We start from the raw sequence: 25,977 nt of genomic DNA, 5'->3' as shown, positions 1-25,977 counted from the left end.
CTGGTAACCTTTGCAAAAAGTTTTCCGAAGTGAACTGTAACTACAGATTGTCACCTCAGGCTTGCTTACTTCTGCAGTTTTCTGAGTAGTGGTAAGTTTGAAGCACTCTTTTTCTAGTACTTCAAGCTTTTCAAGTTTTGCATGTAGCTCCATCTGATTCTGATTTTTCTCCTTTTGAAGCTGGGTCTGGAAAAAGAAAGCCAAAGTTAAATTTGGCATCTGATTGAAATATTTTCAGACACTAAAAAATAACACACTACAGTATACTGGTTTAAATAGCTTACAAGTATGAAATCCCAGGCCATGAAATATTGTAAAGACAAAGCTGACTTCAGTTTCAAGCAGTCAGTTTTGTCCACTCAATGTGCAGAATATAGGCAGCAACAGACCTACAGCAGAGCTACTGCTCGGCTTCAATAAGATCTATCAGCTCTACTGCACGAACCTCAAAGATAACTGTCTAAGGCAGGGCTGTCCAACCTCTAAGTGGCTGGGGACCACACTAGCAAGGACCACACCCCCAGGGGCTTCATTAGTGTAAGCCAGGGGCTCCCAGGCTGTACCCCCCACCCTGCTGCACTGTATACGCAAACAGCACCCACTTCCATCTGCCCTCAACTGCATGCACAGGTGCTGTGGACTGGGCCGCCTTGCCCCCTGCAGTCAGAGCAGGAAGTGAAAGCTGAGAGAAGGATGGGGAGCCTTGAGACCCTGGGTGCAGCATCAGCCAGAACAAGGGGAGCAGCATTAGGGCAGGAGCCCTGGGGAGGGGCGGGTTGCATATTAACCCCTTGAAGGCCATATGCAGCCTGTAGGCCACCAGTTAGTCCTGGTCTAGGGCTCCAGACTACCTGCAGCAGCAAATATTCAGTATCTCTGTATTTGCCTAAATGTGGATTAGTAAGGGAAGGCATTTGCTAGTTTTCCTAGACCTAAACTTTTAGAATTAGGAAAACAAGTTGCGCCATGTTGTTCTTGCAGTCCTTGGCCACTTTACATCTGATCTGCCAAGAGCTGCCTCCATGACAGTATTCTTGCCTTTTCCCAATGGCATGTGCCTACTTACTAGGAACCTTACCAAAGCTAGTGAACCATTTTGTGCAATTCACAGATCAGTCACCCCACACTGTAATCACTTTTAGTCACTACCAACTCACACAGCGGGGGAAGGAGGGAGAAGTGGCATGTAGAAAGCACAGGTTTTAAAGTCTTAATCTTTCTACAATACTGTACTAATACATTGCTCCATATGTTACATTAAACGGCTTCACCTGTTGCTGTAAAACCATTTTCTTTTCTTGCTCTGCACTGAAAACCATTTTTCTCATGTAATCCAGCTGTTTCTCCAGTAGGGAGCAGCGTGATTGGGCTGCGCTTAACTGCATGCTTACATCTATGAAAAGACGCAAAGACAGAGAAGAGTAGTTGGGGTCATACAGTTAGACAACTCATCCCCTCATAGTGTTAAGAGAGGTTGAATTCTTTACAATTTAAAAGGGGCACAGGAGAGTAGTTTGGGAGCTACACAAATCAAGCAGTTTAGATATTTAACATCAGTATATGTACAAGATTCAAGATGGGTTTCCAATTTCATGCCCTGAACTGCCTCCCACAGGAGTGTGATTTTTATATTATATATCGGTGGTCTCAACCTTCTTAGACTCAAGGCACCCTTCAAAAAATGCTCTTAGTTTTTGCTTGTTTTTTTTACTACAGAAAAATAATACAGCAGTGTTTCTGTTGAAAAAACTCAGAAAAACTACAACATCAGACTGTTTTTAACATTATGGATTCCTGTTTGAAATGTCTGGGGTTAATCTGTGAATCATGTTTACACACCTAAGAGTATTAAGATTGTGTGGCACCTGGGGTCCCCCTTGAAAAGATCTTAAGGCACTCCACGGTGCCATGGTTGAGAATCATTGTTACATACATATGGAATTAGCTATTGGCTTAATTGAATTTATGCTGGTATAAAAAACTCCAGTTTTTCTAGCTCCTTCCCTCCTTTCCAGTTTTTCTAGCTCCTTCCCCTCCTTTCCCAGCAGCACTCTTTGCCAGACTGGAGTGCTAAACAGGCAGCACTTAGCGGTGGCAAATAGCAGCGTTTGGTCCAGTTTAGGAATTTCAGTGGTAGAGTTCAAAGAAGATCAGCAAAGAGACTGATGAAGAATTTTGGGAGCCCAAACCTTCAGAGTTTGAAGTGAAATAACCATGTTCTCACACACACACGTGCGCACGCAACATGCATGCGTGCACATCATTCTCTCTGTTTTTTAATACAATGTGCATTATCTAAAGTCTGTTTATTTGGCACCAAGTTTTCAAGTAACCAAATATTGTTTTACTATTATAAAAAATTAACTTGTCAAAAACAAAATAAGGACTTGAATTGTCACGGTATCATGACTTGGAAGGAAGGTACTTATTACTGAAACCAGTCTGAATTAAATAGCAGCTGGTCAAAACAAACTTGCTCAGTTGTTCAATTCAGAAGTATAACAGATGCATGTCATTCTTTCACAACTCCTGGAAAAAAAATACCTTTTTTCTGTTGCATCAGTTCCTGATGGGTGATATCTTTCTCACAGGATTCATGGTGCAAGGTTTTTTTGTACTGAGCAGCCTCTACAGAAAGACTGCTCAGGTTCTCTTCAGCCTGCGACCTCTCCAACTCTAAACGATGGATCTTTTCCTGAAGAGTTTTCAGAGCTGCCATCAGAGCTACTGAACAATTCAACAATGACAAATGAAGCCTTAACAATGGGTCTGTACACTGCAGTGTAGCAACAGCATTTATTTTTTCAGTGTTAAACCATAAAAATTATAATGATTCCCCACCAACAGTTAGCATTATGAAATAACAATATATATTTCTGGTAAGAGTCTTAATTTGTTTTGAAAACTTTTGATTTGTTTCTCAAATATTTCTTTGTAAATATACAAGTTATAATCTTAAAAACTATGTAAAAACAGTATTAATACTAGAGGTACACTGATATATCAGTACCATATTGGATTGGCACTAAAATTAAATTATCGGCAATTGACTTTTTTTGGCCGGTGTAGCCAGTAATGGCACCAATAAATATAATATCCCTTCTGACCAGGGCCTCTGGACATAGCCAGGAATGCAGCCAGGCAGCATGAAGAGCAGCACCCTTGCAGGTAAGTTTGTGGACGGGAAGTGGGCATGAGGGTGGGGCAGATCAAGGCCCCCACGGTGAGGGAAGGAGTGGGACAGGGATTGGGAGCACTGCCCAGCCAGGGCTGTGACTAGACCCAAGGTAGGGAGCAGCTCAGAGGTGTGGGCAGCTCGTCCAGGGGGCACAGGGACGGTGGAGCCCGGGGGGGCGGCTCCCTGCCACTGCGTGCACCCCCCAAGGGAGGCAGGGGGGGCATGTGTCCCGTCCCCCCCCAAGATTTGTACGTGGGGCAGATGCTGGCTGCCCACTGTGGGCTCGGAACTCTCCACTCTCCTGCCTCTACCCCAGGAGCCGCACGTCAGCTGCGCCTTCCCTGCCCACCTGGCAGCAGTGAGGACAGCACATTGCGCTTCCTGCTGCTAGGCGGGCAGGGGACACAAGGCCAGTTGGGGCTCCTGGGGCAAAGGCAGCAAAGCAGAGAGCCCCGAACCCACAGCAAGCAGCCCGCATCTGTCCTCACCCCACTCAATTCCGCCATTTTTAAGTGCCGGGATGCTGATCCCCTGGACAAGCCGCCTACGGCTCCATCACTCTCCCTGCCATGGGTCCCACTCACCACTCTGGCTGGGCAATGCCCCCATCACCAGCCCCTGCCCCCCTCTCTCCCTCACTGTGGGGACCTTGATCTGCACCCCCATCCATCACTTCCCCCCCCCACGCCTCTTCCCCTCCACAAAGTTACTTGCAAGGCACTGTTCCCCATGGTGCCTGGCTGCATTCCTATAAATAGGTTATGAGATCGGTATCAGCCGATAAGACTGATTAATAATTGGCTATCGGTATTGGCCAAGAAAATCTTTATCAGTGAATCCCTAATCAATACTATGTCTTTCCACTGTTCTTGAACAGGAACTGTGCACATTTCCTTTACATCAAGGATGCATTTCATAGGTACTGCAGAAAAAACTAAAACTAAACCAGATAATAGATTTTTCTCTCACTTTTGAAAAGCAGTTTGCATTATCTAGAAATTTGACAGAGACATTCTCTGTTTCTGCTCCCTCTCCCCTTAATGTCTGCTTTCAAAAAGTTGACAGAAGTGCTTCTAGTGCTTAAAATAATGGCATTTTCCTCCTTATGGCAAGAACAGTATAATGTAAAATAGTTTCTTTCATGAATCTGCCTTACAACATACCTATGTTTCAAACGTTGTGATATAATGTTGTTTGTTTGGACAAACTAAGGACACAAGGGAAAGTTAAACATTTTAGAAGACTTTCAAGGGCTGACATTTTTCAACCTGACAGTATTGAAAGAGTATTGAGCCAAATCAGGATTTCCAGTACATTTGCTCATTACCAGTGATAGTTTGCTACAGAAATTTAAAAGCAGAATTTTAGGACCAGATAACATTAGAGACCAAATTTATTATAAAGTTGCAATTGTAGTCTTTTTTTTTTTTTGGTAATGTTAAAAATTTAATAGAAAAAAAAATAAACGAATTGTTTCTGCAACTATAAAGCATTTTCCTCACCTGACAATTTTCAAGGTAAAAAATTAACATCTAGGACCTGATTTTTCAATAGTTTTCATTATACAGCCATAGCTATGGAAGGAGAAACTATATTCTCTTTGAAAGCCATCTTATCCAAATGTCTATCTGATCATTTAAAAGTCCTGCTGTCCTGTGAAAACTTACCTTGTTTAGCTTACTTAATAGATTTCAAACCAAGATTTTCAGTTATTGTTGTTCCCCCCTGCCACCTCCATTTACCTTGATTGTCTGGACCAGAAGGCAGGTCTCCCATAGCAGTTGTTAATTTCTTTGATTTTCTGTGAGCAAAGGTAGAATACTTGCTCTTATCTGGAGGCTGAAGAAAACTTCCTATGAAACTGTGTTTTGATTCAGAATCCATGGTCTGCAAAAGGAAAGATATGCAATGCCATTTTTTTCTTAAATGAACTATTATCCTGCTGACAACTAGCTCAAGGTATAGCATTAGCAATTCCTGTTTACTTTAAGTCAGGGCTATCCAACACAGCCCATGGGCAGGCTGCATGGGTTAAATTACAGCCCCTGGGCTCTCACAGAGCTCCTGCTCCCTGCACTGTTTCAGCTGTTACTGCAGCCAGGTTCTCTTCCTACTCTCCTCTGACTTTTGCCTACTGTCCCCATCCCTGGGAGCAGGGTAGTACAGCCCATGGGGCTTGGGACCCCAAGGCTCAGAGATGTGGGGAGGGGAGGGCACATGGGAGCACATGCAGTAGGGAAGCCCATACAGTAGATGGTCCCCAACCATTTAGGAGTTAAGACAACCTTGCTTTAAATCAAATTAAGTATTTTGAGTTAAATAAAACATCAAGCAAGTCCTTGTCACTACACTGTCAGGAAGATCACAATTAAAATAACCAATATATTCCCTTTATACCACCTTTTCATGCAGCCTTATTCCTTTTATAATATGAAGTCTATAGCTTCCACTGACACCTTATATCAATGGTTCTCAACTTTTTTTTAGATTCAAGGCACCCCTCAGAAAATGTTCGCTCTTTTTTTACACTTTTTTCACTACATAAAAATAATAGAACAATTCTTCTGTTGCAAAGGACTCAGAAAGACCACAACAAGTCAGGAGTTTTTTTTAACACTTTGAAATCTCTGGGTTTATCTTGTGAATCGTATTTGCACACCCAAAAGTGTAACATTGCATGGCACTGCAAAGCCCCCTTGGAGTTTTCCTATTTATATTATCAGTGCTACCCTCCAAAGGCTCCAATGTGCATCTTATAAAAGGGAAACATGAAACTTAACCAGGGCCAAGCAGAAAAAAGACCTGTCTTATTTGTTTGTTTTGCATACAATTTTTCTACCAATACAATGAATATTTCCACTTAGTACAACCCAACATAGGACCATTACACATTTTACTTTATGAGACATTATTTCTCAAGAGCATTTCCATTATGAACTAGAAGGGTCCCCATCCCATGTTCAGCATGCAGCTAAGGTTGTACACCATGATTTAGGCTGATAAAACTATCAGGAAAGTTGACAACTAGAGCTCAGTCAAAAATGTTTACTCCAGGAGAAGGTATCCATCCAGGCTGTAGCTGTATTGGCTTAGAGGCAAAAGGTATCAAAACTTGTGGAAGAGACAATATCATTTATTAAACCAACTAGATATTTGCAAAAAAATTATTTTATAATAAATATAATAATTTATACTTATAAAATAATTTGTTTGCGAATATCTAGTTGGTCTAATAAAGATATCACCTCTTCCACGAGTTTTGATTTCTACTCCAGGATAACTCACTTAAATCCAACTGTGACACTTAACAGCCATAATTATGCAAAAGGCAAGGATTTCCTTAGGTGATATTTTTTATTGGACCAACTGTGTACTTGGGATAGTTAGACAAGCTTTTGCATGCAAGATGTTCTGATCAGACTTGACGAAGAATGAGCCAGGAACTGCTCATTCTTTAGTAGGCTGTGCCTGGCTGGTCTAATCTGGGGTAGGCAAAATGGCAGATCCACCAGCGGCCAGATGCCATTTTCCAGCAGCCCCAGCTCCTGGCCAGTCTCCGTGGAGACCTCAGGAGTGCAAGGGTGTGACAGCACGGGGCTGCAGGGCCACAGATCCGGGGCTCTGCCTCAGCCCGACCCCACACTGTCAAGGCCCTGCATTCCTGGGGACTCTATGGAAACCAGCCCAGAGAGGCACAAGCGGGGCACATGGCTGGGAGAGGACCTGCTCTGCAGCCAGGATCTTGCGGCAGTGACAATGTGGGACAGGGCCCAGGAGGAACCATAATCCACTGCCTGCACACCCCTGCCCATGGAACCCGCACTCATCACAGGGGCATGTGGGCAGTGGATCGTGGCTCTGCCGCAGCCCCACCCCATGCTGTCACTGCCGCAAGATCCCGACTCTGGCCCCAGAACAGACCCCTGCCTAGTCACACGCCCTGCCCGCAGGGCTCCTGTCCAGTCTCCGTGGAGACCCCAGGAGCGCGGGGGCATGACAGTGCAGGGCTGAGCCAGGCTGGGGCAGAGCCCGGGTTCTGTGGCCCTGTGCTGTCACACCCCATGCTCCCGCAGTCTCACTGGAGACCAGCTGGGAGCTGGGGCTGGTGGGAAATAGAGTCTGCTGCCGGCCCAATCCGGCCCATGGCCCAGACTTTGCCCACTCCTGGTCTAATCAGACCTGACAAAGACTGTCTTGCGTTCAAAAGCTTGTTTAACTCTTTCCCAACTAAACAGCTGGCCCAGTAAAAGATATCACACTAATAAATCCTTGCCTCTTACTTAAAATAGAAACAGAATGACAAACACTGGCTAGCAGTTCTGTAATTCACCAACTAAAGGAAAAATGTGAGATAGAATTTTTTTTTTTTCAGTAGCGTTGGATTACTGATACTGGATAGCAGTGTAGGACTGAATGGGGCCTCTCCTGGGCCATAAAGTCTAGTCCTTTGTGTTTGTTAGCAATCATTTCCCCAAGGAATCCCCCAAATTGCCACTTCAACCCCTTACATCAGGGGTGGACAAAATGTGGTCCGGGGGCTGGATGCAGCCCGCCAGGCCATTCTATCTGGGCCGCGGGGCCCCTAAAAAATTTAGAAAATTTATATTTATGTGCCCCCGGTTGCCTATCTTGCAGCCCTCGCTGGCTTGCCAAAATTCAGTAAGCGGCCCTCTGCCCAAAATAATTGCCTGCCCCTGCCTTACATGCAACGACAAGGCAAAGTAGTCCAAACCTGTAAGAACAGCCTATATCATGCCACAAGTATAAAGCAGGGATGAAGGTACTGCCAATACCCTGCCACTGCAATGACAGGCAAGTAGTTGGTTAATATAGCCTCAGAAGATCCTAGGAAAAGTATGGTGCTCCATGCTAAATGGATGGCAAAGATTGTTGGGGGTTCTGCCTACCTGACCGAGATTAACATTCCTTTGTAACGGCAGATTACAGCATCAGTATGACCCCAAGCACAAGAACAGGGTCACTAGCCTGAAACGTGAGCTTGCAAAGGACTGGCAGGAGAATCTTCACACTTGCAGACATTGGCTGTGGCCAATGTCTCAGTGCTTTAGAGGGCAGAAAACGAAGGAAATGCACAGAACAGAGTGGGAGGGGGTGGGGGGCTGGAAAATTGGACCAAAAAGAAAAAAAAGCCCCTAAACAAACCAATCTTCCTAGCCCCTCTGGGTGCCCAGCAAAATCATGGAAGCAAGAAGCTACCAGACACCCACCACCATTTGAGTCATAAGATTGTTTGTTGCTTTAGCCCTGTTCCTTAATTTAACCATGTTAACCATTCTTCAGGCATGTACGATCAATGTTTTTCATGGTGTTTTACTCAAACATTTTTTCAGCAAGACTATGGGGTATTATGAATTCATCACTAAAGCTACAGCTTGCTGTCATAGCCACTGGTTGCTTGGAGAATCTATAAACAATTCCTGTAACTACATTGTGAAATGGATAGCCAGAACTACTCTCTTAAAGGTGTATATTTTTAAAAAGTTTTAATCCCAAAAGCATAAACCTAATTTTGTATAATTTAAATTGCTCACTGTTTTCGATGATCTGTGAATACCTGAACTATTTCCAAGAACTTACAAGGCCTTGTGCTTCAAATTCAACCTTATCAGTTTTTAACTGGGGTCCTGATTCATTGATTCTCTGCTGTACTTCAAAAATTAGAACAGCTTCTGAAGATAAAAGCTTTTTTATTGCAACACATTGAGAAAGAGTGAGGTTGCTTTCGAGATTCCAAGTCCAAAAATGAATTCAAAGAGAAGAAAAAGGAAAATCTTTATGGATTATCAAGTCTTAATCATATACCAACAACTCAATGGACTAGTAGTTGCCAAATGTCTCATGAAAGATAGGATGAGAAACGATCATTGAAATTACATAAAAACAAATGAATTACGGACCAATAATCTAATAGCCATGGTATCATGCAAGAGAATGAAACAGAGTCCCCTCTGACATCTTCTTCCCTAACCAGCATAAAGTGTACCATCTGCCAGATCACTTTCAGTGCCAGCATCAATATCTACTCCACACAGCAACAATGTAGTTTCTGTTTAGATAAAGTAATACTTATAAATTTACAAAAGAATCACAAAAGAAACCATCTAACAAGAACATAAAGCAATTTGTAGCAAAAACAAGCTGCCATGTATATAATGGGGCATTTGCCATATATAAATTAAATCCCCAAACTATTATTAATTTTGGGGGGAAAAAAATCAAAGATGAAACAAGTTCCTAGAACAAGTTTTCCCAGCATTGCTGGTTCAGAGGCCCTCCTTTTTGTTGGTAAGCTATCAGCATAACTGACATTGCACAGTTTGTTTTTCAGTCTGTAGTATTCCCAGGTTAGAAACACGACCATCTGCCATCTTAGTCCTCAGGTAAGTTTTCAGCTGCTGCAATGAAGAAAAGCTTCTCTCTGCTGATGCTGTAGTAACTGGGATAGTTAGGTAAAGTATGAAAAGGTTTCCCAGTTTTGGAAGGGTATCACGCAGTAACATTTCATGAAATAACTTCACTCTTCTTTCAAGCTGGGGGTGCTCCGCTTCACTACTTGTGCCGGCACTGCCATGAATTTCAAACAATCTGGAAAACATGTTGATTTCAGACCTCAGATCCTCTTGAGCAATCCTGTAAATTTTGGAAATAGTGCCTATACTTTCCTCTGATGGGGTCTCAGAAGACAGAACATCTTCCAGAGACTTGAAAATGTTTAGGTCATTCTCAGCGAAGCGGTCTTTGATGTCACTAATAAGGGTATCCAAAGTTCTGTATAGTATTTCTGTCCTGTAATAGTCCTCTGGTTTCTCAAAGGAGGACATTTCCCCTCCTCCCAGTTTTCAGGGAACAACCCTTTTATGAAGGACACAAGGTCCAGGATACCCATTTTTCTGGCACAGTTCATTAGCATTGTTGAATACTTGGAATGCAAACTCTCAGTCTTTGCAGTACAGACACTGTGGATTTGGCCATCACTATTGCTCTATGAAATGTAAAATCCTTTGATTAAGTTTGGATAGGTGTCTGGTTTGTATAAGCGCTCTCCTCATAAGCAGCATGCAGTACAAGAAGTTGAAGTCTTGCAGGTGTCAGAGAAGCACACAAGCTTCAACTCGAGCTTTTGAACCCCCATGCTCAATTTCATCCAGAGCTTCAACTACTTCATCAACATTTTCTAAAAGAGCTTTGATAGCCTCGACTTAGTTCCATCGAGTGTCACTGAGCAGTTTACAGATACTGGTCCACCAGAAAAAGAAGCAGTTTCTGATTGTCTTCTTTTTGATCCTATTTTTCCAAGGATAGCATGTCTCTTTGTGCTTCTTTCAATGAAAGTTTGTAGTTAGTGGAGAAATGCGAAAGCATCCTGGACAGAGAGAATACAAGAAACCACATCCGCTATGCACAGATTTAATATATGAGCATAGCAGTGAACGTAATAAGCTAAAGGATTCTCACTAAGTATTCGTGTAGCCACACATTTATAGGGTCCTCTCAGCTCCATCATAGCACTGACCTCTTAAAGCCAAAATATCATGTCCCAAATCTGACAAAGCAGTCTTGATTAGTGTGGCAAGTGAAGCACCACCTGTCTGCAGCATCCTACAGAAGCCAATAAATCGTTTACATATCATAGTATGAGAGCGACTTGTTCATGCCTGGAGAGATCCATTGTTTTATCTGCAATGATGGCAAACACTCCAGCTTCTTTTACTTCCTTTACTATTGAATTCTGGACTTGTGAAGCCATAATCTCAAGTATTTCATTTTGACAGGAGCTGCGTAGGTAGGTGGATGTAGATGTAGGGTCGGAGGAAACCTGAGCAGATCATCAAGTCCGACCCCCTGCACTGGGCAGGAATGAATATTGGGCTCATATGACCCCCATTAAGTTAAGCTCCTATAACCCCAGTCGAGTAGTTTTCGAGCCTCCTTTTAAAGACCCCTAAGGTAGAAGCCAGCACCACTTCCCTTGGAAGCTGGTTCCAGATCCTGGCTACTCTGACTGTGAAGTAGTGCCTCCTGATGTCTAGCCTGAATCTACTCTCAATCAACTTGTGGCTGTTATTCCTAGTTACACCAGGAGGCACTCGGGTGAACAGGGTCTCACCCAATCCCCTCTGGTTCCCCTGGTAAGTTTATAGACGGCCACAAGGTCCCCTCTCAGCCTTCTCTTGTGCAGGCTGAACAGGTCCAGGTCCCGTAGCCTCTCCTCATAGGGCTTGCCTTGCTGCCCCGATCATGCAAGTGGCTCTCCTCTGGACCCTCTCGATGCTGGCCACATCCCTCCTGAAGTGCGGCGCCCAGAACTGGATGCAGTACTCCAACTGCGGCCTGACCAGCGTCGCTTAGAGGTGGAGGTTAAAAACTTCTCTCAGAAAATCATAAACCGCTGAATCACTGTGTTGCCTTCACTACGCAGCTTCATCAATTCCCACACGTTTCCTTGATTTGTGGAATCGGATCCCTCATCATGTCCCTTCAAAGGTATGCCTTGGCGAGCACAAAACAGCACAGTCTGAATTACAGTTTGTAAGTATGCTCAGTTTTCATCCACTGTTTTTTTCCTCTGACTGTCAAGTTTCATAGTTTCATAGCAGCTAGGATCAGGAGGGACCTGAACAGATCATCTAGCCTGACCCCCTGCCACAGGCAGGAATAAATGCTGGGTTCACAACACCCCGGACCCCTTTTCCTGGCCTGTAGCCAACCCTGCCATTTAGCAAGAGCTTCGAGATGTGCTTCAGACCTTGAATGCTCAGGAAATCTTTCATTGGCTTTCTTCCATGATTTAAAACCCACAATTCGGAATGCTTGGTCACCTGTTTGGGAACTGCCAAATGCTCAGCAGCAGAAACAGAAAGCTGTGTCCTGACGGACACTGTATTCAAGTAATTTGTGATCACTGTACCATTCTTTTCTGAATTTTCTTATTTTATTGCTGGACAGAGTACCTAGAAACACAATTATGGGCTGATATAGCCCTTCTTCAATATATTGCAAAGCTGCATCTGGCCCAAAGCAAGGGTCTCTGCTACTGGAAACTGTACTACTGTCCGTATGAGTGCTTATGCATGATGTGGCATCCCATCCTGGAGTGTCACTCTCACTGTGGCTGCTTTTAGTACCATAATTCAGAACTGCACTGCTTGTGCTGGGGGCTGGAGTCTCAGGGGGGGCCTGAGTCTTGGCCTTCGTTGAGCAGAAAAAGTCCAAACTCAACTCTCTCTTTGCCATTCTGCAAAGCTAAAGGAAAGGTACATTATTAGCACCCGACAACAGTGAAACGTGGACTTAGGGTGTGTGTGAAGGGACCTGAGCTACCCTCAGATTTTATGTTCTCTTGGCAGGACAAGCACAAGAGGCAAAACAATGCACAACTGCAAGCAGCCTTTAGTATTAGTTGCTTTGGATGGTTAAATGAGATATGAACTTCTCCCTTTTCCATCTAGCACAAAGCATAGGAGAACTATAGGTTAGAATCCAAATAGTGTAAATGTGAACATCCCAGTGAGTGCTCAAATTGCTTTTTTCTGTTCTCCATGTTCTGTGAGCTCCCTACTTACAAGCTGAATGGTCAGTGATTTCCTTTTTGTCTTAATACCCCCTCCAGAAGAATCAGCAAATCTCAAACTTTTCCACTTTAGAACCACTCAAAAAACCCCCAAGTGGAGCTGAGGCCACTCTGGCTGCGCTCTTGGGCAAGTTTTGCTTTGAGATAAAATGGCTGCCACCACGCCTGAAAGCAGAGACCAGCGGACAAAATGGCTGCCACAACGCCTGAAAGCATAGCTTCAAGGGAGCTTTTGGGCCATGGAGGGGGGCGGGGGGGAGGAGGCCCAAAAGCTCTCTCCGGGGCCCAGTCCCACTCCAGAGCACCGTCAGGGAGGGTGGGACTGAGTAGAGAAGCAGAGCTCGGTCCCTGGCCGTACAATCAGGCTGGTGGGTTCCACACCTGGCCCTGTCCTGAGTGGTGCTAAGTTGGGGTGCATCAATGGGCCCCCCAGCACTTTCGGGGGCTATGTGCCCCCCTACCAGTCGTCTGTGTCAGAGGGCATATTAAGAACCCAGCCAGCATCCTGCTGTCGAAGCCTCTTGGAGTTTCTAACAGATAATTTCGCTCTCCTAAACCTCTATCAAAAGATGCTGTCATCTAGTGCACACATTTTCCAAAGCATACAGCTTGATTTTGGAAGACACTCAGCCAGCCCTTTGCATGTAGCAGAGCTTACTGGCTGTGTCCCATATCTTGGGAAACCCAAACAGTCATTGTCTACTCTTCCAACTCACCCTAGGAGGGGTGCAGAGTTGGTCCAGCGTTGCATACAAGTCACAGGCCTTTTCTGGACAGCTTGTTAAACTGTAACATTGCAATGCAGTTTCACTGCTACAGACAACCACTGTGTTTTAAGCTCTCACACAAAACACTGCTACATCACACATGCTGAGATGCCAAGCCACGTCATCTGTAGTAAACTGGACCACAAGTCACTTTCATTGAAAAGAATGCCTCCAAAACAAAAAACCTCAGAGAATCTAGATTACTACTAAAGAGAGATTAAATACAATAGCAGACAATCCCACCTGTATGGTGCAAGAAACAGGGACACTTAATCTAGCTGAATAACCTGTTTCAAATTTACAAGATTTTGGGACACCTTCCGGAGATAATTCTCTGCTTGACACATTTTTACCAAAGACCTACTAGCCAGAAGCAAATGTAGAAAAGGGAAGGAGTGGGAAGGTCCTATCTGTGAAATCCAGGAGCAGTGCCCCGCTGTAGTCATGTTACCCATTAAGAAGGGAGAGAATGCTAATAGTGCTGATCTTGGAACCTGCTGAAGTGCTAGTTTGTCTCTCATACACCTCTGCTTAGCAATACCCTCTAAACATGAAGCTCCACTCTTTATAAAGAAAAGCAACATTTTTATTTCTTACTATTCTTAGCCTTCCGACTAGCACTAGAAGGTGTTCAGCCTCTATTTATTTAGCTTCTTACTCAGCAAATAACTAGCATTTATCAATGTTCAGTACAGTAGCTACAGCAGCATAAAATTTCCAGGATTAGGCAATCAGTTATATTTTTGCCTCAAAAACTCATAGGCACCAAAGCCATCAGAATCCTTTGCCTGGAGAGTCAGAAGCTGTGTCTACGCTAGCATCTTTTGGTGTGCATGCATGTGCACACTAAGTCTTTCACCATTGCAGTTCCACTGGTGATTACAAATTTGGGAGCCTGAGCATAGAAAGGATATAAAACTACTTTTTTAACACTAAAAATTAATTCAGATTTTCAGAACATAATTTGTGTCTCATGTGTACTCTGAAGAGAGCTGGCTCTCTTCTTTATTTCCAGATGCTATGTTTCATTTAATGGACTTCTAGCCAATTTAATAATTCTCCTAAAACGCTTTTTTCCATACAAGCATTTCCCTTAGTTTCCAAGGGAGGAGGGGTGGGGATTTTTTTCATGTTCATGATTAAGAAGGAAGAGCATTTTGCAGGAAGTCATGAACTGCAGAGGGATTTGGTAACTCCTGATTCAGAGACAATCATAAAAGATACTTGCATGGTAGCCATATTATTGCTTCCATAATTTTGCACCAGTAGAAATGTTTTCCCCTACCCAAACAAAAGAAGTTTGATAATCTTTGAAAATGGCTGAGAACTATCAGCTACTAGATAAATCAATCAGCTATTAGATCAAAGCACCAAAAAAGCTCCACACTAAAGCGGCCAATCTATACAGATGTCAGGCAAGCCGAGTCCAACTAATACACTGCCTCTTCTGGGCATGTGCTGGGCTTGGCATGGAAGCATTCATAGATTTCATAGATTTCATAGGGAGTTCACAGAGGGGTTTTTAACATCTGCAAGCAGCCTATGTTTCTTAGGGGATAGAACAGATCTTGCAGATGATGCCCCTCAGTCCCATCAGGAAAAACTCACTCAAGCAAGCTTTTTAAACCACTGTTATATTTAATACCAGTATTTCATGTTCAGTTTAACATTTGAAAGCTAATGATGCTGGATCTACACTATAAAGTCTTGCTAGTTTACCTGACAACCCCTACAACAGATATAGCTATGCTGGCAAAACCCCTGAAGTAGACATAGTGTACCAGCGAAAAACTGCTTTTGCCAGCTTTATAAGATGTTGGTTTGAGAGGTGGTGTAGCTATGCCAGCAGAAACTCCCTCTATCAGCTATATCTCTACCAAGAGGCTTTGTCAATATAAGTATGTAGGCAGAGGGTCTATTTTCAAGAACCTAATATTGCTTATAATGGGTAATAAATTATCCTCTCTGTTTTCACGTAAAAAATACAGCTACAGCACTAAAGGTTTCATCCAGGTATTTGTATCAAACACATGAATAAGTTAAATTAAACCAACAACAGATAGTCCTATTAACTATAACTGGGCCTGTTAATATAGTCTCCAGATAAATCTATTGTGTTCAGTCCAATAGGTTAAGAACAATTTAAGAAACCAACATCAATTCAGACACAAACTGTCCCATTATTTGTTTGTAACAAATTTCTATACAATCAAGAACCACTCTACACAAGGGGTACATACAGACATTAAGGGAGGTGAGGGGGAGGTTAGATCATGTTAAAAATGGCCGACCAATCTAACTTAGTTCATCCAGGTGTGGACCTTACACGCTCTGCAACAGAAGAATTGCTCTATTATAGAGGTCTCCAAACTTGTTATGGTGAAGGTCACTTTTTGGAACTAAAGGTCACCCCAGGATCTACCGCTCCCCCACACCGGATTCCACTTCTGTGCACTGAGCCACGTCCGTCCAGCAGCCAGTGGAACATGGTGTTGGGCCCCAGCCTGGCCGGGTCTGGTCCGGAAGTCTCTACAGTCCAGGGGCACATGGGGGCGGTCTTCCACTGCTGGACACAGCCTGCAGAAGGCCCCGGGGGGCCCGTGCCCCGCCACCTGTGCTCAGGACAAGGTGGCTGCTTCTGTAGGCTACCCACTGCACCCTGAGCACAGGCAGGGGAGCAGGGCATGGGCCCTCAGGGCCTCTGCCAAGCTGTGCCCAGTGACAGTGTCCGCCTCCCCACCTTGTTTCTGGATGACCAGATTTTCCCAGACGGGCCACGGCCGCCCCCATGTGAGTCCCCTCTGCTGAGCTGAACCGAACCATGGCCATATGTGGTCAGCTGCAGCGGGACTTGAGGCGCAATGGCAGCAGCTTCTGCTGCCTTCAACCCTGCAGAGATGGGTAGGGAGCCCCCTACATCTCTGGAGGAGCCACCACCCAGCCAGACTAGGGCCCCACTTACCCTCCCCTGCTCCTGGCTGGGCCTCACAGTCAGTTGCTCACCATGGGGGCCTCAGTCTGGCCCCCACCCCTTCCCTCCCCCACAGACTGACCTGCTGGTCAGATGAACCATGCATGCCCAGCTGTCCTGCATCCCAGGATCTACCAAAAGAGACTCCAGGATCTACCTGTAGATCAGGGGCCCCAGGTTAGAGACCACTACTCTATTATTTTTCTATAGTCAAAAAAGTGAGAACACAGTTACAATCAATTTCAAAGTTTTAGAGAAAATTGGGCATAAACTGCCAGAACATACTAAATTTGGGTAAAAATTGGAGAGAAAAGAACAAGAGAGGAAATGACAGAAAACAAATTCCTGAGCTGCTTGCAGACATAAAAAAGAAAAAAGTAGCACTTCACTCTAAACTTGGTACACCCCCACGCTGAGCTCAGCACATGCCAGAAGAGTCATTGCATTAGTTAGACCCAGCTTGCTCAATGTCTGTATAGATCTTGCACTTTAGTGGGGCTTTTTGGCACTTTTATCTAATAGCTAATTGAACTGCTTTTAGATAAAAGTGCCAAAAAGCCCTGCCAAAGTGCCTGATCTATACAGGTGCTGTGGGGCCAGGCTGAAGTAACGTGCTGCTTCTTCTGGTAAAGTGTGGCTTTTTTGTTTTGTTTTCCTTTTTTTAAATGTCTGCAGGCAGCCCGATGTCTGAAGCCTTTGACTTTGCTAACCACCTCTGTAACTGGCTGAAGAGCAAAAAGCCAGGGGATAGCAGTTGCTAATTACATTTAAACATAATCACCTGCACACCATTTTAGTAATACAGTTTAGAAATGTTTATATCCTGAAAGAGAAAGAATGGAACAAATGAGAAAGAGTGGGATATACAGTCATTGGCATGGAGGGAATAGGGTCCGGGATATCAGGTACTCACAGGGCCCCTGGTATGAAGGAAAGATGAGGGGTTGCAGACAGTCCTTGCAATAAGAGTGGAATAGAGAGGATGCAAGGTGCCTCTGATCTGGTAGAAAGATTCTCAATTTTTTTCCCTTTTTCCCTTGCAACCCCTCTTTGAGGGATCTCAGATCTACTTCCTGTCTGAGCCTGAGCATAATAATTGAATTCATTAAGTGCCACAACCTCATTTAGGGAACACAGTTTTAGAATGTGTCCATGTGCTTAGCCTTACACAAAAACAACAAAAGAGATTAATTCCCTTTATCTTATCCTTTGTTCTTTTTGTCTGCTGTGTCTCAGGACAGGATACTGTTTTTTATTATATGTTTTACAGGCACCAGTACAACAAAGCCCGGACTTTCGAAGATAACCTTTATATTTTTAACAACGGAAAAAAGGGAAAAAGTTACGCTGGGCATTTTTCAAATCAGTATGTAAAAGGGACCTAGAATTGTTTCCATCCTGAAAAGTGTTTTGCCTTGGAAATAAAAATCTGATTTATCCAGGTTTCCCCAGCAGGCTCCCTATTGTTAGCTGGTTAAATATTGCCATTGGAAAACAAACAAAACTTCCCTAGGGGAAGTGATGTTTAAGTATAAATGCTATACTTTAATTGGTTAATAACTGTTTAGATTAAGTGGGGAAGATTTTTTTTTAATGCAAACACCCCATCCCATTGACAGAATATAGGTAAACCAACTTAAAAGAAGCCAGATTTGACATTTCAGGCATCTCTAAAATAAGTAGGGTGGCAAGGAAGGGGTGTTATGGGATGGGATGGGGAAGAAGAGATACAAATTTCAGGACATCTTGTGCCTCAAAGGAAGGCACAAATTAATTTTTTTTCCTGTTATGGAGACACCTTTCTAACTGATGTGTTATTTGAGCACACAACATCACAATAGAGATGACATTCACCTCCATTAGGGAAGTTTGAGGTTTCCACTTGCATTCACCTCCCTCACAGAACAAAAGAGTTCAGGTCAGACTCCCAATGGGAGAAGGCAGGGTAGATTTGCCCCTTATAAACTAACCAAAATAGTCAGTGCATCTGACAAAGTGAGTTTGGGCCCTCAAAACCTTGGGCTATATTTATCTGCTTTGGTTAATCTATAATAGGCAAATCTACAGATCTAAAGAAAAAGCCCTGGTGGTAGGGTGACCTGTCTGTAATTCTGGTAGGGAAAGATGTAGTTAACCAGGTTAGTCTGAAGTCAAGTAGAAGGCAGGCTAGATTTGTACCTTATAGACTAACCAAAGTAAACAGATTAGATCAGAATAGATTAAGAGAGCCATTCAGATTAAGAATCTAATTTAATCTAGTCTCATAATCTAATCTGACCTTTTGGACTAGCTCGAGTCTAATTTAATCCAGTCTAAGAAATCAGATTATGTTAAGAGATTATATTAATTTAGATTATCGTGCCAGGTTAGATTAAGAGACTAGATTGGATTAAAATGGGATTAAGGTAGATTAAGAGATCGGATTAGACCAGAGGTGGGCAATTATTTTGGCTAGAGGATTACTTAGGCATTTTTAGTGAGTTGTCACAGGCAAAACCAGCACCCGCACCCCACAACAGCTCACTAAAACTCCCTAACTGGCTCCTGCATGTGGCGGGGAGGCTGGGATGGGGCTACAGGGAGGTGGGGAGCAGCACCTGGGAGCGGGATAGGTGAGCAGGACCATGGCTGGGATTAGGATTGCAAAACAGTGACAGCGGAGGGCCCAGGCCCAGGGCCAAACCACAATCCACTCCCCGCACACCCCTGCAACAGGCACAGATTCTGCAGGCAGAGGCATGCAGGGAACAGATTGCAGCTCTACCCTGGGCCTGGCCCCATGTTATCACTGCTCTGTGACCCCAGGGTGTCCATGGGGACTAGCCAGGGCCTGCATGGGCAGGACATGCACCCAGGAGGATGGGATGGGGCCATGGGGAGCTGCATCTGGGACTTGGTTGGCGGGGATGGGGCCGGGCCAGGGATCAGGATTGTGAGGTGGTGACAGCACGGGGCTGGGACCTGGGGCCGTGCCATAATCTGCTCCCCACATGTCCCTGCCCATGGAAAAGGAGCCCATTACAGAGATGTGCAGGCAGTGGATTTGTAGCTCTGCCCAGGCCCTTGCGCTGTCACTGCCCCACAATCCTGATTCCAGTCCCTGGCCCCACCTGTCTGTCCCGCTCCCAGACGTGGCTCCCCATGCACCCACGGCCCTCTCTCATCTGTCCAGCCATGCACCCTGCCCAGGAGGGTCCATCCCTTGGCCGTGGGTGCAGAGTCCCAGGGCAGCGGAGCTGGGACTGGCAGCTGGAAGGAACCACAACTGGGACTGCCAGGAAACAATCTGGTCACTGCACCACCCCCGCCCTGCTGCACGCCCCGGGCAGTGCAACCAGCCGCACATGCCATGGCCTGGGTTGCCCCTGGTGCCTAGGCCAGGCAGGCTGGACAAAATGCCTTGGAAGGCTGTATTTTGCCCACCCCTGGATTAGATTTTGGAGATTATATTAATTTAAGGGATTAAGGTAGATTGAGAGGTCAGATTTGATGGACAGATTTCTAGGGTTGGAAGGGACTTAGATCATGGAGTCCAACCCCTGCTCTGGCCAGGAAAGAGCACTGGGGTCAAGTAACCCCAGCCACGTACTTGTCTAATCTCCTTTTAAACACCTCCAGGGGAGGAGAAAGCACCAGCACCACCGATTAGATGAAGAGATGGGCTAGAGGCAGATGTGGGGATTCAAACAGATGGAGAGGGCAGATTACAGGAGACAGCCTCCCAGGGCTTCCCCTTTAGAGCTGCTGATTTGCCCCTTACAGTCGAGCCCTAGCGCCCAAGGGCTGTGGGCCCAAGATCGCTTCGTGGCGTGCGCCCACCCCTTCGTCAGTGGACAAGGGGCAAATCTCCCTGGAGGTCAGACCAGCGGGCTCCAGGTCTCTCCCGACGCACCGCGGCTCCGGCCTTGCCCTTCCCCAGGGAGCGGCTGTTCCCAGCGCCCTTGACCGGCCTCGCGGGGGGCTCTCGCCACCGCCGACTCGGGCCACCAAGCCTGGCCTTTCCTCCCGGGCGCGGGCCTCCCTCTCCCCGCAGCGCAGGGCAGGGGCCCGGGGTGCATGGGGGGCGAGCGAGGAGCCAGGCCCGGTTACCTGCTCCGCCCGGCGCTGCTGCGGGTTTCAATCTGCCGCCTTCCTTCCCGCCTCTGCCCGGGGCCGCCCCCGGCTCCTCCCGGCAGCGGCGGCCTGCGCGCCCCTAGCGGCGGGCGCGGGCAGGGCAGGGCATGGCGTCTGGGTCCAGGGCAGAGGAGCCGGGGCTTGAGGGCCGGGGAGGTGTGCTCCCTGTCTCCCTTTACCACAGCGCTTCTCAGCCGGGCGCTGCAGCACCCAGGGGCGCTGGGGGATCCTCGCAAGGGTGCTGCAGGGGCGCAACCGGGGCTGGCAGGAGAAACCCAGAGATTTCGCAGCAGAATCTGCCCCGCTGCAAACGCCGGGCTCTGGCCCGCGGTGGACTGAGCTCTTTGCAACAGAACTGCCCTGTGATTTTTCTTTGGGGGCCTATAGTCACCCCCAAATTTGCCTTAGCACCCCCATAGCCACCCCTGTCCAAGCCCCCTGCTCTGAGCCATGCCACCAACCCCGCTCCCACCTGCAGAGGCCTTAAGTGGGTATTGTTAAAAAAAGAAATAAGTGTATTTGGCCAGAAAATGCATAGCGCAAGCCCCTCCAGTTTTCTGTCTAGCCCACCTCAGCCCCCCGCTGGGAAGAGGATGGTGCCACCCCTGCTGCGATGGTCCAGAAATGATGGGAGGCACCGACTGCTCAGGGTGCTGGTGTTTATTGGGCCAACTGGGTAGTTGGGATAGTTAGACAAGCTTTCCACTACAGGTATCATGCATTGGAAAGCATGTCTAACTTCATCTCAACTAGTAGTCAGTCCTATACAAGAGAGCTGCCTAAGCAGCCCATGCCCCTCATTCTATTGTTTTTCTGCTGTCAAAAAACAAGTGAAAATTAAGAGCTGGCATTTTGAGGGGGTGCCTTGACAGGGGTGGGATTTAATAACAGCCTTCCACTACGTGAAGGGGGTTCCAAAGAGGATGGAGCTCTGCTGTTCTCAGCTGTGGCAAATAACAGAACAAGCAGCAATGGCCTCAAGTTGCAGCAAGGGAAATGTAGGTTAGATAGGAGGAAAAACACTGCAACAGGTTACCTAGAGAGGTTGTAGAATATCTCCATCCTTAGGGTTTGTAAGACCAGGGGTGACAAAACTTTGGCTGGGATGCTAGTTGAAGATGGTCCTGCTTTGAGGAGGGGGCTGGACTATATAACTTCCTGAGGTCCTTTCCAACCTGAATTTTCTATGATTCGATTAAATGAGGGATGCCTTAAGTAAAAAGATTGAGGACCACTGCTGTAATACAGGAGTGCTCCACCTCCGGCCTGCTGGCCAAATCTGGCCCACACAGTTATGACATCCAGCCTTTGGGAATCCCCATGGGTCAGAAAAATTATCATTGGGGATTGGGAGAAGTTCCACAGGGCTGGGTCCAGACCAGCCTGGGCCATTGTGGCAAACTGGTATCAGGGCCTGGCCAACCCCTCCATGTTCAGATTGGGCTGAGCTGTTCCCCATCCCTGCCACATGTCCAAATAGGGGCTGCTTCCCCCCATACCCCCACATCCCCTTCCTGTGGGTCCAGATTGGGGCCTATCCACCCTACCCCTGCCCCTTCCATGCATCAAGTTCAGAGCTGAGCTGCTCCCCGCACACACCTCCCTACATCCAGATTGGGGCTGCTCTGTCCCACCCTCTCCCCACATATCCAGATAGAGACTGGGACACTCCCTGCCTCTCCCTGGGCTGAGATCAAGGTTGGGCTATACACCCCTGTGGCTGGTTGGGGCCTTGCACTCTGGGCCTAGTATTTGCCAAATTGAGCCCACAGGCTGGATCTGGCCTGGCACTGTCCACACATTCCATGGGGCAAAAATGTTGGGAACCACTGCTTTGGGAATATTGGGAACCCAACACATGGAGTATATAACATAGCTGTATTGTAAAGGAAGTAGTTATAGCCTTTCAGGACAAATAACCAGGTCTGTAATAATGACTTAATAGATACCACTAATAGGCTGGGTGCGGCCTAACATCCAGTTATGACCCCTTTATAACCAAGGACATATAACTTTTACATAAAATATGCCTTTATAGGGAGAAGTCTGGAAGTGAGTCACCACAAGTGTAGTTCTACTAGTTAATGAAAACAGCACATATTGAAGGTTTTGGTTGTGTGAATTTTACTGGTTAGGAAGAATGGTGTTAGCGTAGCAGTCACACTGAGTACACATAGGATAGGAAATTTAAGTTGTTGGTATAGTTGTCCTTCACTTATTTTCATCAGTGTGTTTCAGATCTAATCCTCCTTCCAAAAGTACCAATTTGTCTAAAATGGTAGACTATCAGGCAAACTTTTTTTAAAAATGCAAGTGTCTTTGGTTTTAATGGTAGTTTATTAGAAGAGACAAAAGAAAAGATGAACAAAATATTATGGAGAGTGAAATCAAAGAGACTAAATTGTACTTTTGGAAAACAAAGATATCCATCTTAAAAATTGACCTACTAGGCATGAACAGCTCATCCTGATCAAACACATTTGAACATACTAAAAACTCAGACATGCCAAGAAATGATTCACTGTTTATCTAACACATTACAAGAAAAATTTAAATGAATTGCTACAACAGAGGCAGGACCAAGAAACTCCCAGTATACTGGCTGCAGCTTTGTCACAATGATCCAAACGAAGCTGTTAAAGGACTTAGAGGCCTGTTTTTGACATGATTCAAATTGATGTCTCATTTGTTTTTCCCTCTTGTTTTCCTCCAAGAAGTATGAGAAAGGTTGAACAGCTGGAGAATCTATCCTGATAGGTCCTCTGAAATTTAATCATGGCATGGCAATAGGCACAGAAAGAAGGCCTTAGCCCGGTACTTGAGGTGGAGGGGGGGGAATCAACTGTAGACAGACCTCAGCCTTGCTGTAGATAAACTGCGATATAACTTACGGCAGTCACTAAAATCCTGCCGCCACCATTTAACAACAGTGTACTATAATCCTGATCAGAGCACGTTAAAAGATTTTGCATTCTTGTAATCTCCCCAAGACAAACAGGCTAGAAACTTGGGAGTTCCACTTGTAGACCCGCTATTTCTAAGTACTGGAGCTAAATTAGTCCTAGGCCCAAGGTCAGCAACATATGCATTTAAGCATGTGCTTAAATTAATTTTAAGGATGTGACTAAATGTTAAATTGTTAAATGAGGGACCTAGTGGGAGCAGGGAATTTTTAGAAGAAAATTTAGAGAGAAGAATCAGATATTTGCAGCAGTAGAAATTTTCCCAAGAGGAAAAGTACAGGCATTCCAGCATACAGCTACCACTTTTCCCCTCCTCTCCATGCCCTCCCCAGTCCAAGTCCCACCCCCCACCCCAGTGTGGGGAGCGGTGGGGGCAGCTGCAGCTGGACTCCTCCCATAATCAGTAGGAATCAGGAGGACCCTGCTCTGGGGAAGGCTTGTGGACAGCAACAGCAGCTCAACTCCTACCAACCACAAGAAGAGTTGAGTTCTGGTCTGGAGAAGGTGTTGGGGAAGCAACATGACTCCTCCTGTGATCAGGAGGATTTGAGCTGCCACTGTTTTCCAAGCCTTCGCCAGACTGGGATCCCCCTGACCGGGAGGAGTCATGCTACAGATAAATGTCTCAGCACCTTCTCCAGACTGGAGTCCCCCTGGTCTGGGGAAGGCACAGGGGAAGCATCTGCTCAACTCCTTCCCATCATGGAGAAGTCAAGTGAAAGTGGACAAGTGTTTTCCTGAGCTTGATGAAGGGCATGAGAGCCCAAAAGCTTGCAGAAAAAGATTTTTTTTTTTGCGATTTCTTAGTTGGTCAGATAAAAAGTATCATTTCTGAACAAAGAGTTCTAGAGTTTTGCATTCTAGCAGAGGATACTCTTACAGGGCAGGAGAGATCTTCCAGGTGTCAAAGTGAATCATTTTTCTTATGGACGGGGCATGTTTTCTCCATGAGAAATTGAATGAACATTTGCACTCTGACAACTTCTAGTGGAACAGCAGCACTTCTCCTACTAGAAATGTAATATGTGACGGAGAACAGAGCAAGCTTCAATATTCTTTGGTTCAAACTATTGTGGAGCTTCGTATGCTGAAACTCTTTTACTCTTCAGCCAAAGAGTCATGAAAAAATGTTTGTCCGGTGACTTTTCTGCCTTGAGAAAAAAAGAAAATGCTTAGTAACTTTACCTCACTTGCAACAAAATCAAAGAGGAAAGAAAAAATAGGTATGTGTACATACCATATTTTCTCATATACAATGCACCCTGGAATAAAATAAGTACCTTGCTTTTTGAAAGGCAGAATGAAGAAAAATGATTTTTTCCAGCTGATCTACAATACATTACAATTAGCATTCAGTTCTTTAGGAAAAGGAAATAAAAAATAAAAATTAGAGGTGAAAAGCAATTTCTATACTAAGTTGTGCAAATCTTTTTTTCACAAAATGTCATGGATTGGAGTTCTCAGTATAAAGCACAATAGTTTTAGAGTTGGGCAGTTGTTTGTCCACAGACTGGTACATGACTGCAGAGATATGCAAGAAAAATCTAGGTACAGTATTACTAGGATCTAGCAACAGAATTATGCACATATATAAAATCAAATATACTTGATTGAAAATATTTTAAGATTTCCTCCAGCTCTCATTTTACCAGATGTAGAATTCCTTCTTTGGGGGCTGTACATAAAATCAGAAGTGTGGTCCATTGGCTGGAGTGGGACTTGTAAAACTAGGTTTAATTCTGTGTGGAGAATTAGGTGCCTCAGGGAAGGACCCAAAACGACTACAACATAGAGCATGGAGCGAGTAAGAAAAAGGTGAACACAGGGATGTGCCTGAACCCTGGTCCTCTACTTCCTCAGCAAGCACTCAAACCACTAAGCTATTATTCAAGACATGACCAGGCTTCTAAACATAAATTGGAACAACTGCACTTTGTGAGCAACTTGCTCCTATAGCATACCCATCAGGCAGATTATACCCACTAGATTAGGCCCCTAAGAATTCAGGTGTTGCTTTGCTTAATTCTTAAATCCTAAATGGCATTAGATACAAATGGGCACTAGGTTTCATAGTTTCATAGTTGGTAGGGTCGGAAGGGACCTGAGCAGATCATCAAGTCTGACCCCCTGCCATGGCAGGGAAGAATACTGGAGTCAAACGACCCTGGCAAGGTGTTCATCCAGCCTCCTCTTAAAGACCCCCAGGGTAGGAGCAAGCACCACTTCTCTTGGAAGTTGGTTCCAGATCCTAGCTGTCCTGACAGTGAAGTAGCGCCTCCTGATATCTAGCCTGAATCTTCCCTCTGCCAGCTTGTGACTTATTTCTTGCCACTCCTGGTAGGGCTTGGGGGAACAGGGACTCTCCCAACGCCTGCTGGTCCCCCCTGACTAGT

General features: G+C 45.4%; 1 protein-coding gene across 5 annotated transcripts in view; it reads right to left on the bottom strand.

The window, feature by feature from the left end:
- The window catches only part of CEP57L1 (centrosomal protein 57 like 1), a 29,283-nt gene extending 8,576 nt beyond the window's left edge, over positions 1–20,707 (bottom strand). For 3 of the 5 annotated variants that reach the window (XM_006258262.4, XM_019499933.2, XM_006258264.4), the window contains exons 1-5: positions 20,598–20,707; positions 4,921–5,065; positions 2,545–2,727; positions 1,272–1,393; positions 70–186 (exon numbers count right to left, since the gene is read on the bottom strand). In XM_006258262.4, coding sequence (XP_006258324.1) covers positions 70–186; positions 1,272–1,393; positions 2,545–2,727; positions 4,921–5,062 — 564 coding nt within the window. In that variant the 5' untranslated portion in view covers positions 5,063–5,065; positions 20,598–20,707. Of the gene's footprint in view, positions 1–54; positions 187–1,271; positions 1,394–2,544; positions 2,728–4,920; positions 5,066–17,421; positions 17,516–20,597 lie in introns of those variants that run through there. The other 2 variants (XM_019499932.2, XM_019499931.2) reach the window with 2 other exon arrangements.
- Positions 20,708–25,977: the final 5,270 nt, after the last annotated feature.

The sequence above is a fragment of the Alligator mississippiensis genome, chromosome 1, assembly GCF_030867095.1.
Source record: "Alligator mississippiensis isolate rAllMis1 chromosome 1, rAllMis1, whole genome shotgun sequence".
Lineage (NCBI taxonomy): Eukaryota > Metazoa > Chordata > Crocodylia > Alligatoridae > Alligator > Alligator mississippiensis.
Note: the sequence above shows the minus strand (reverse complement) of the source record. Positions and strands in the feature narration are given on the sequence as shown.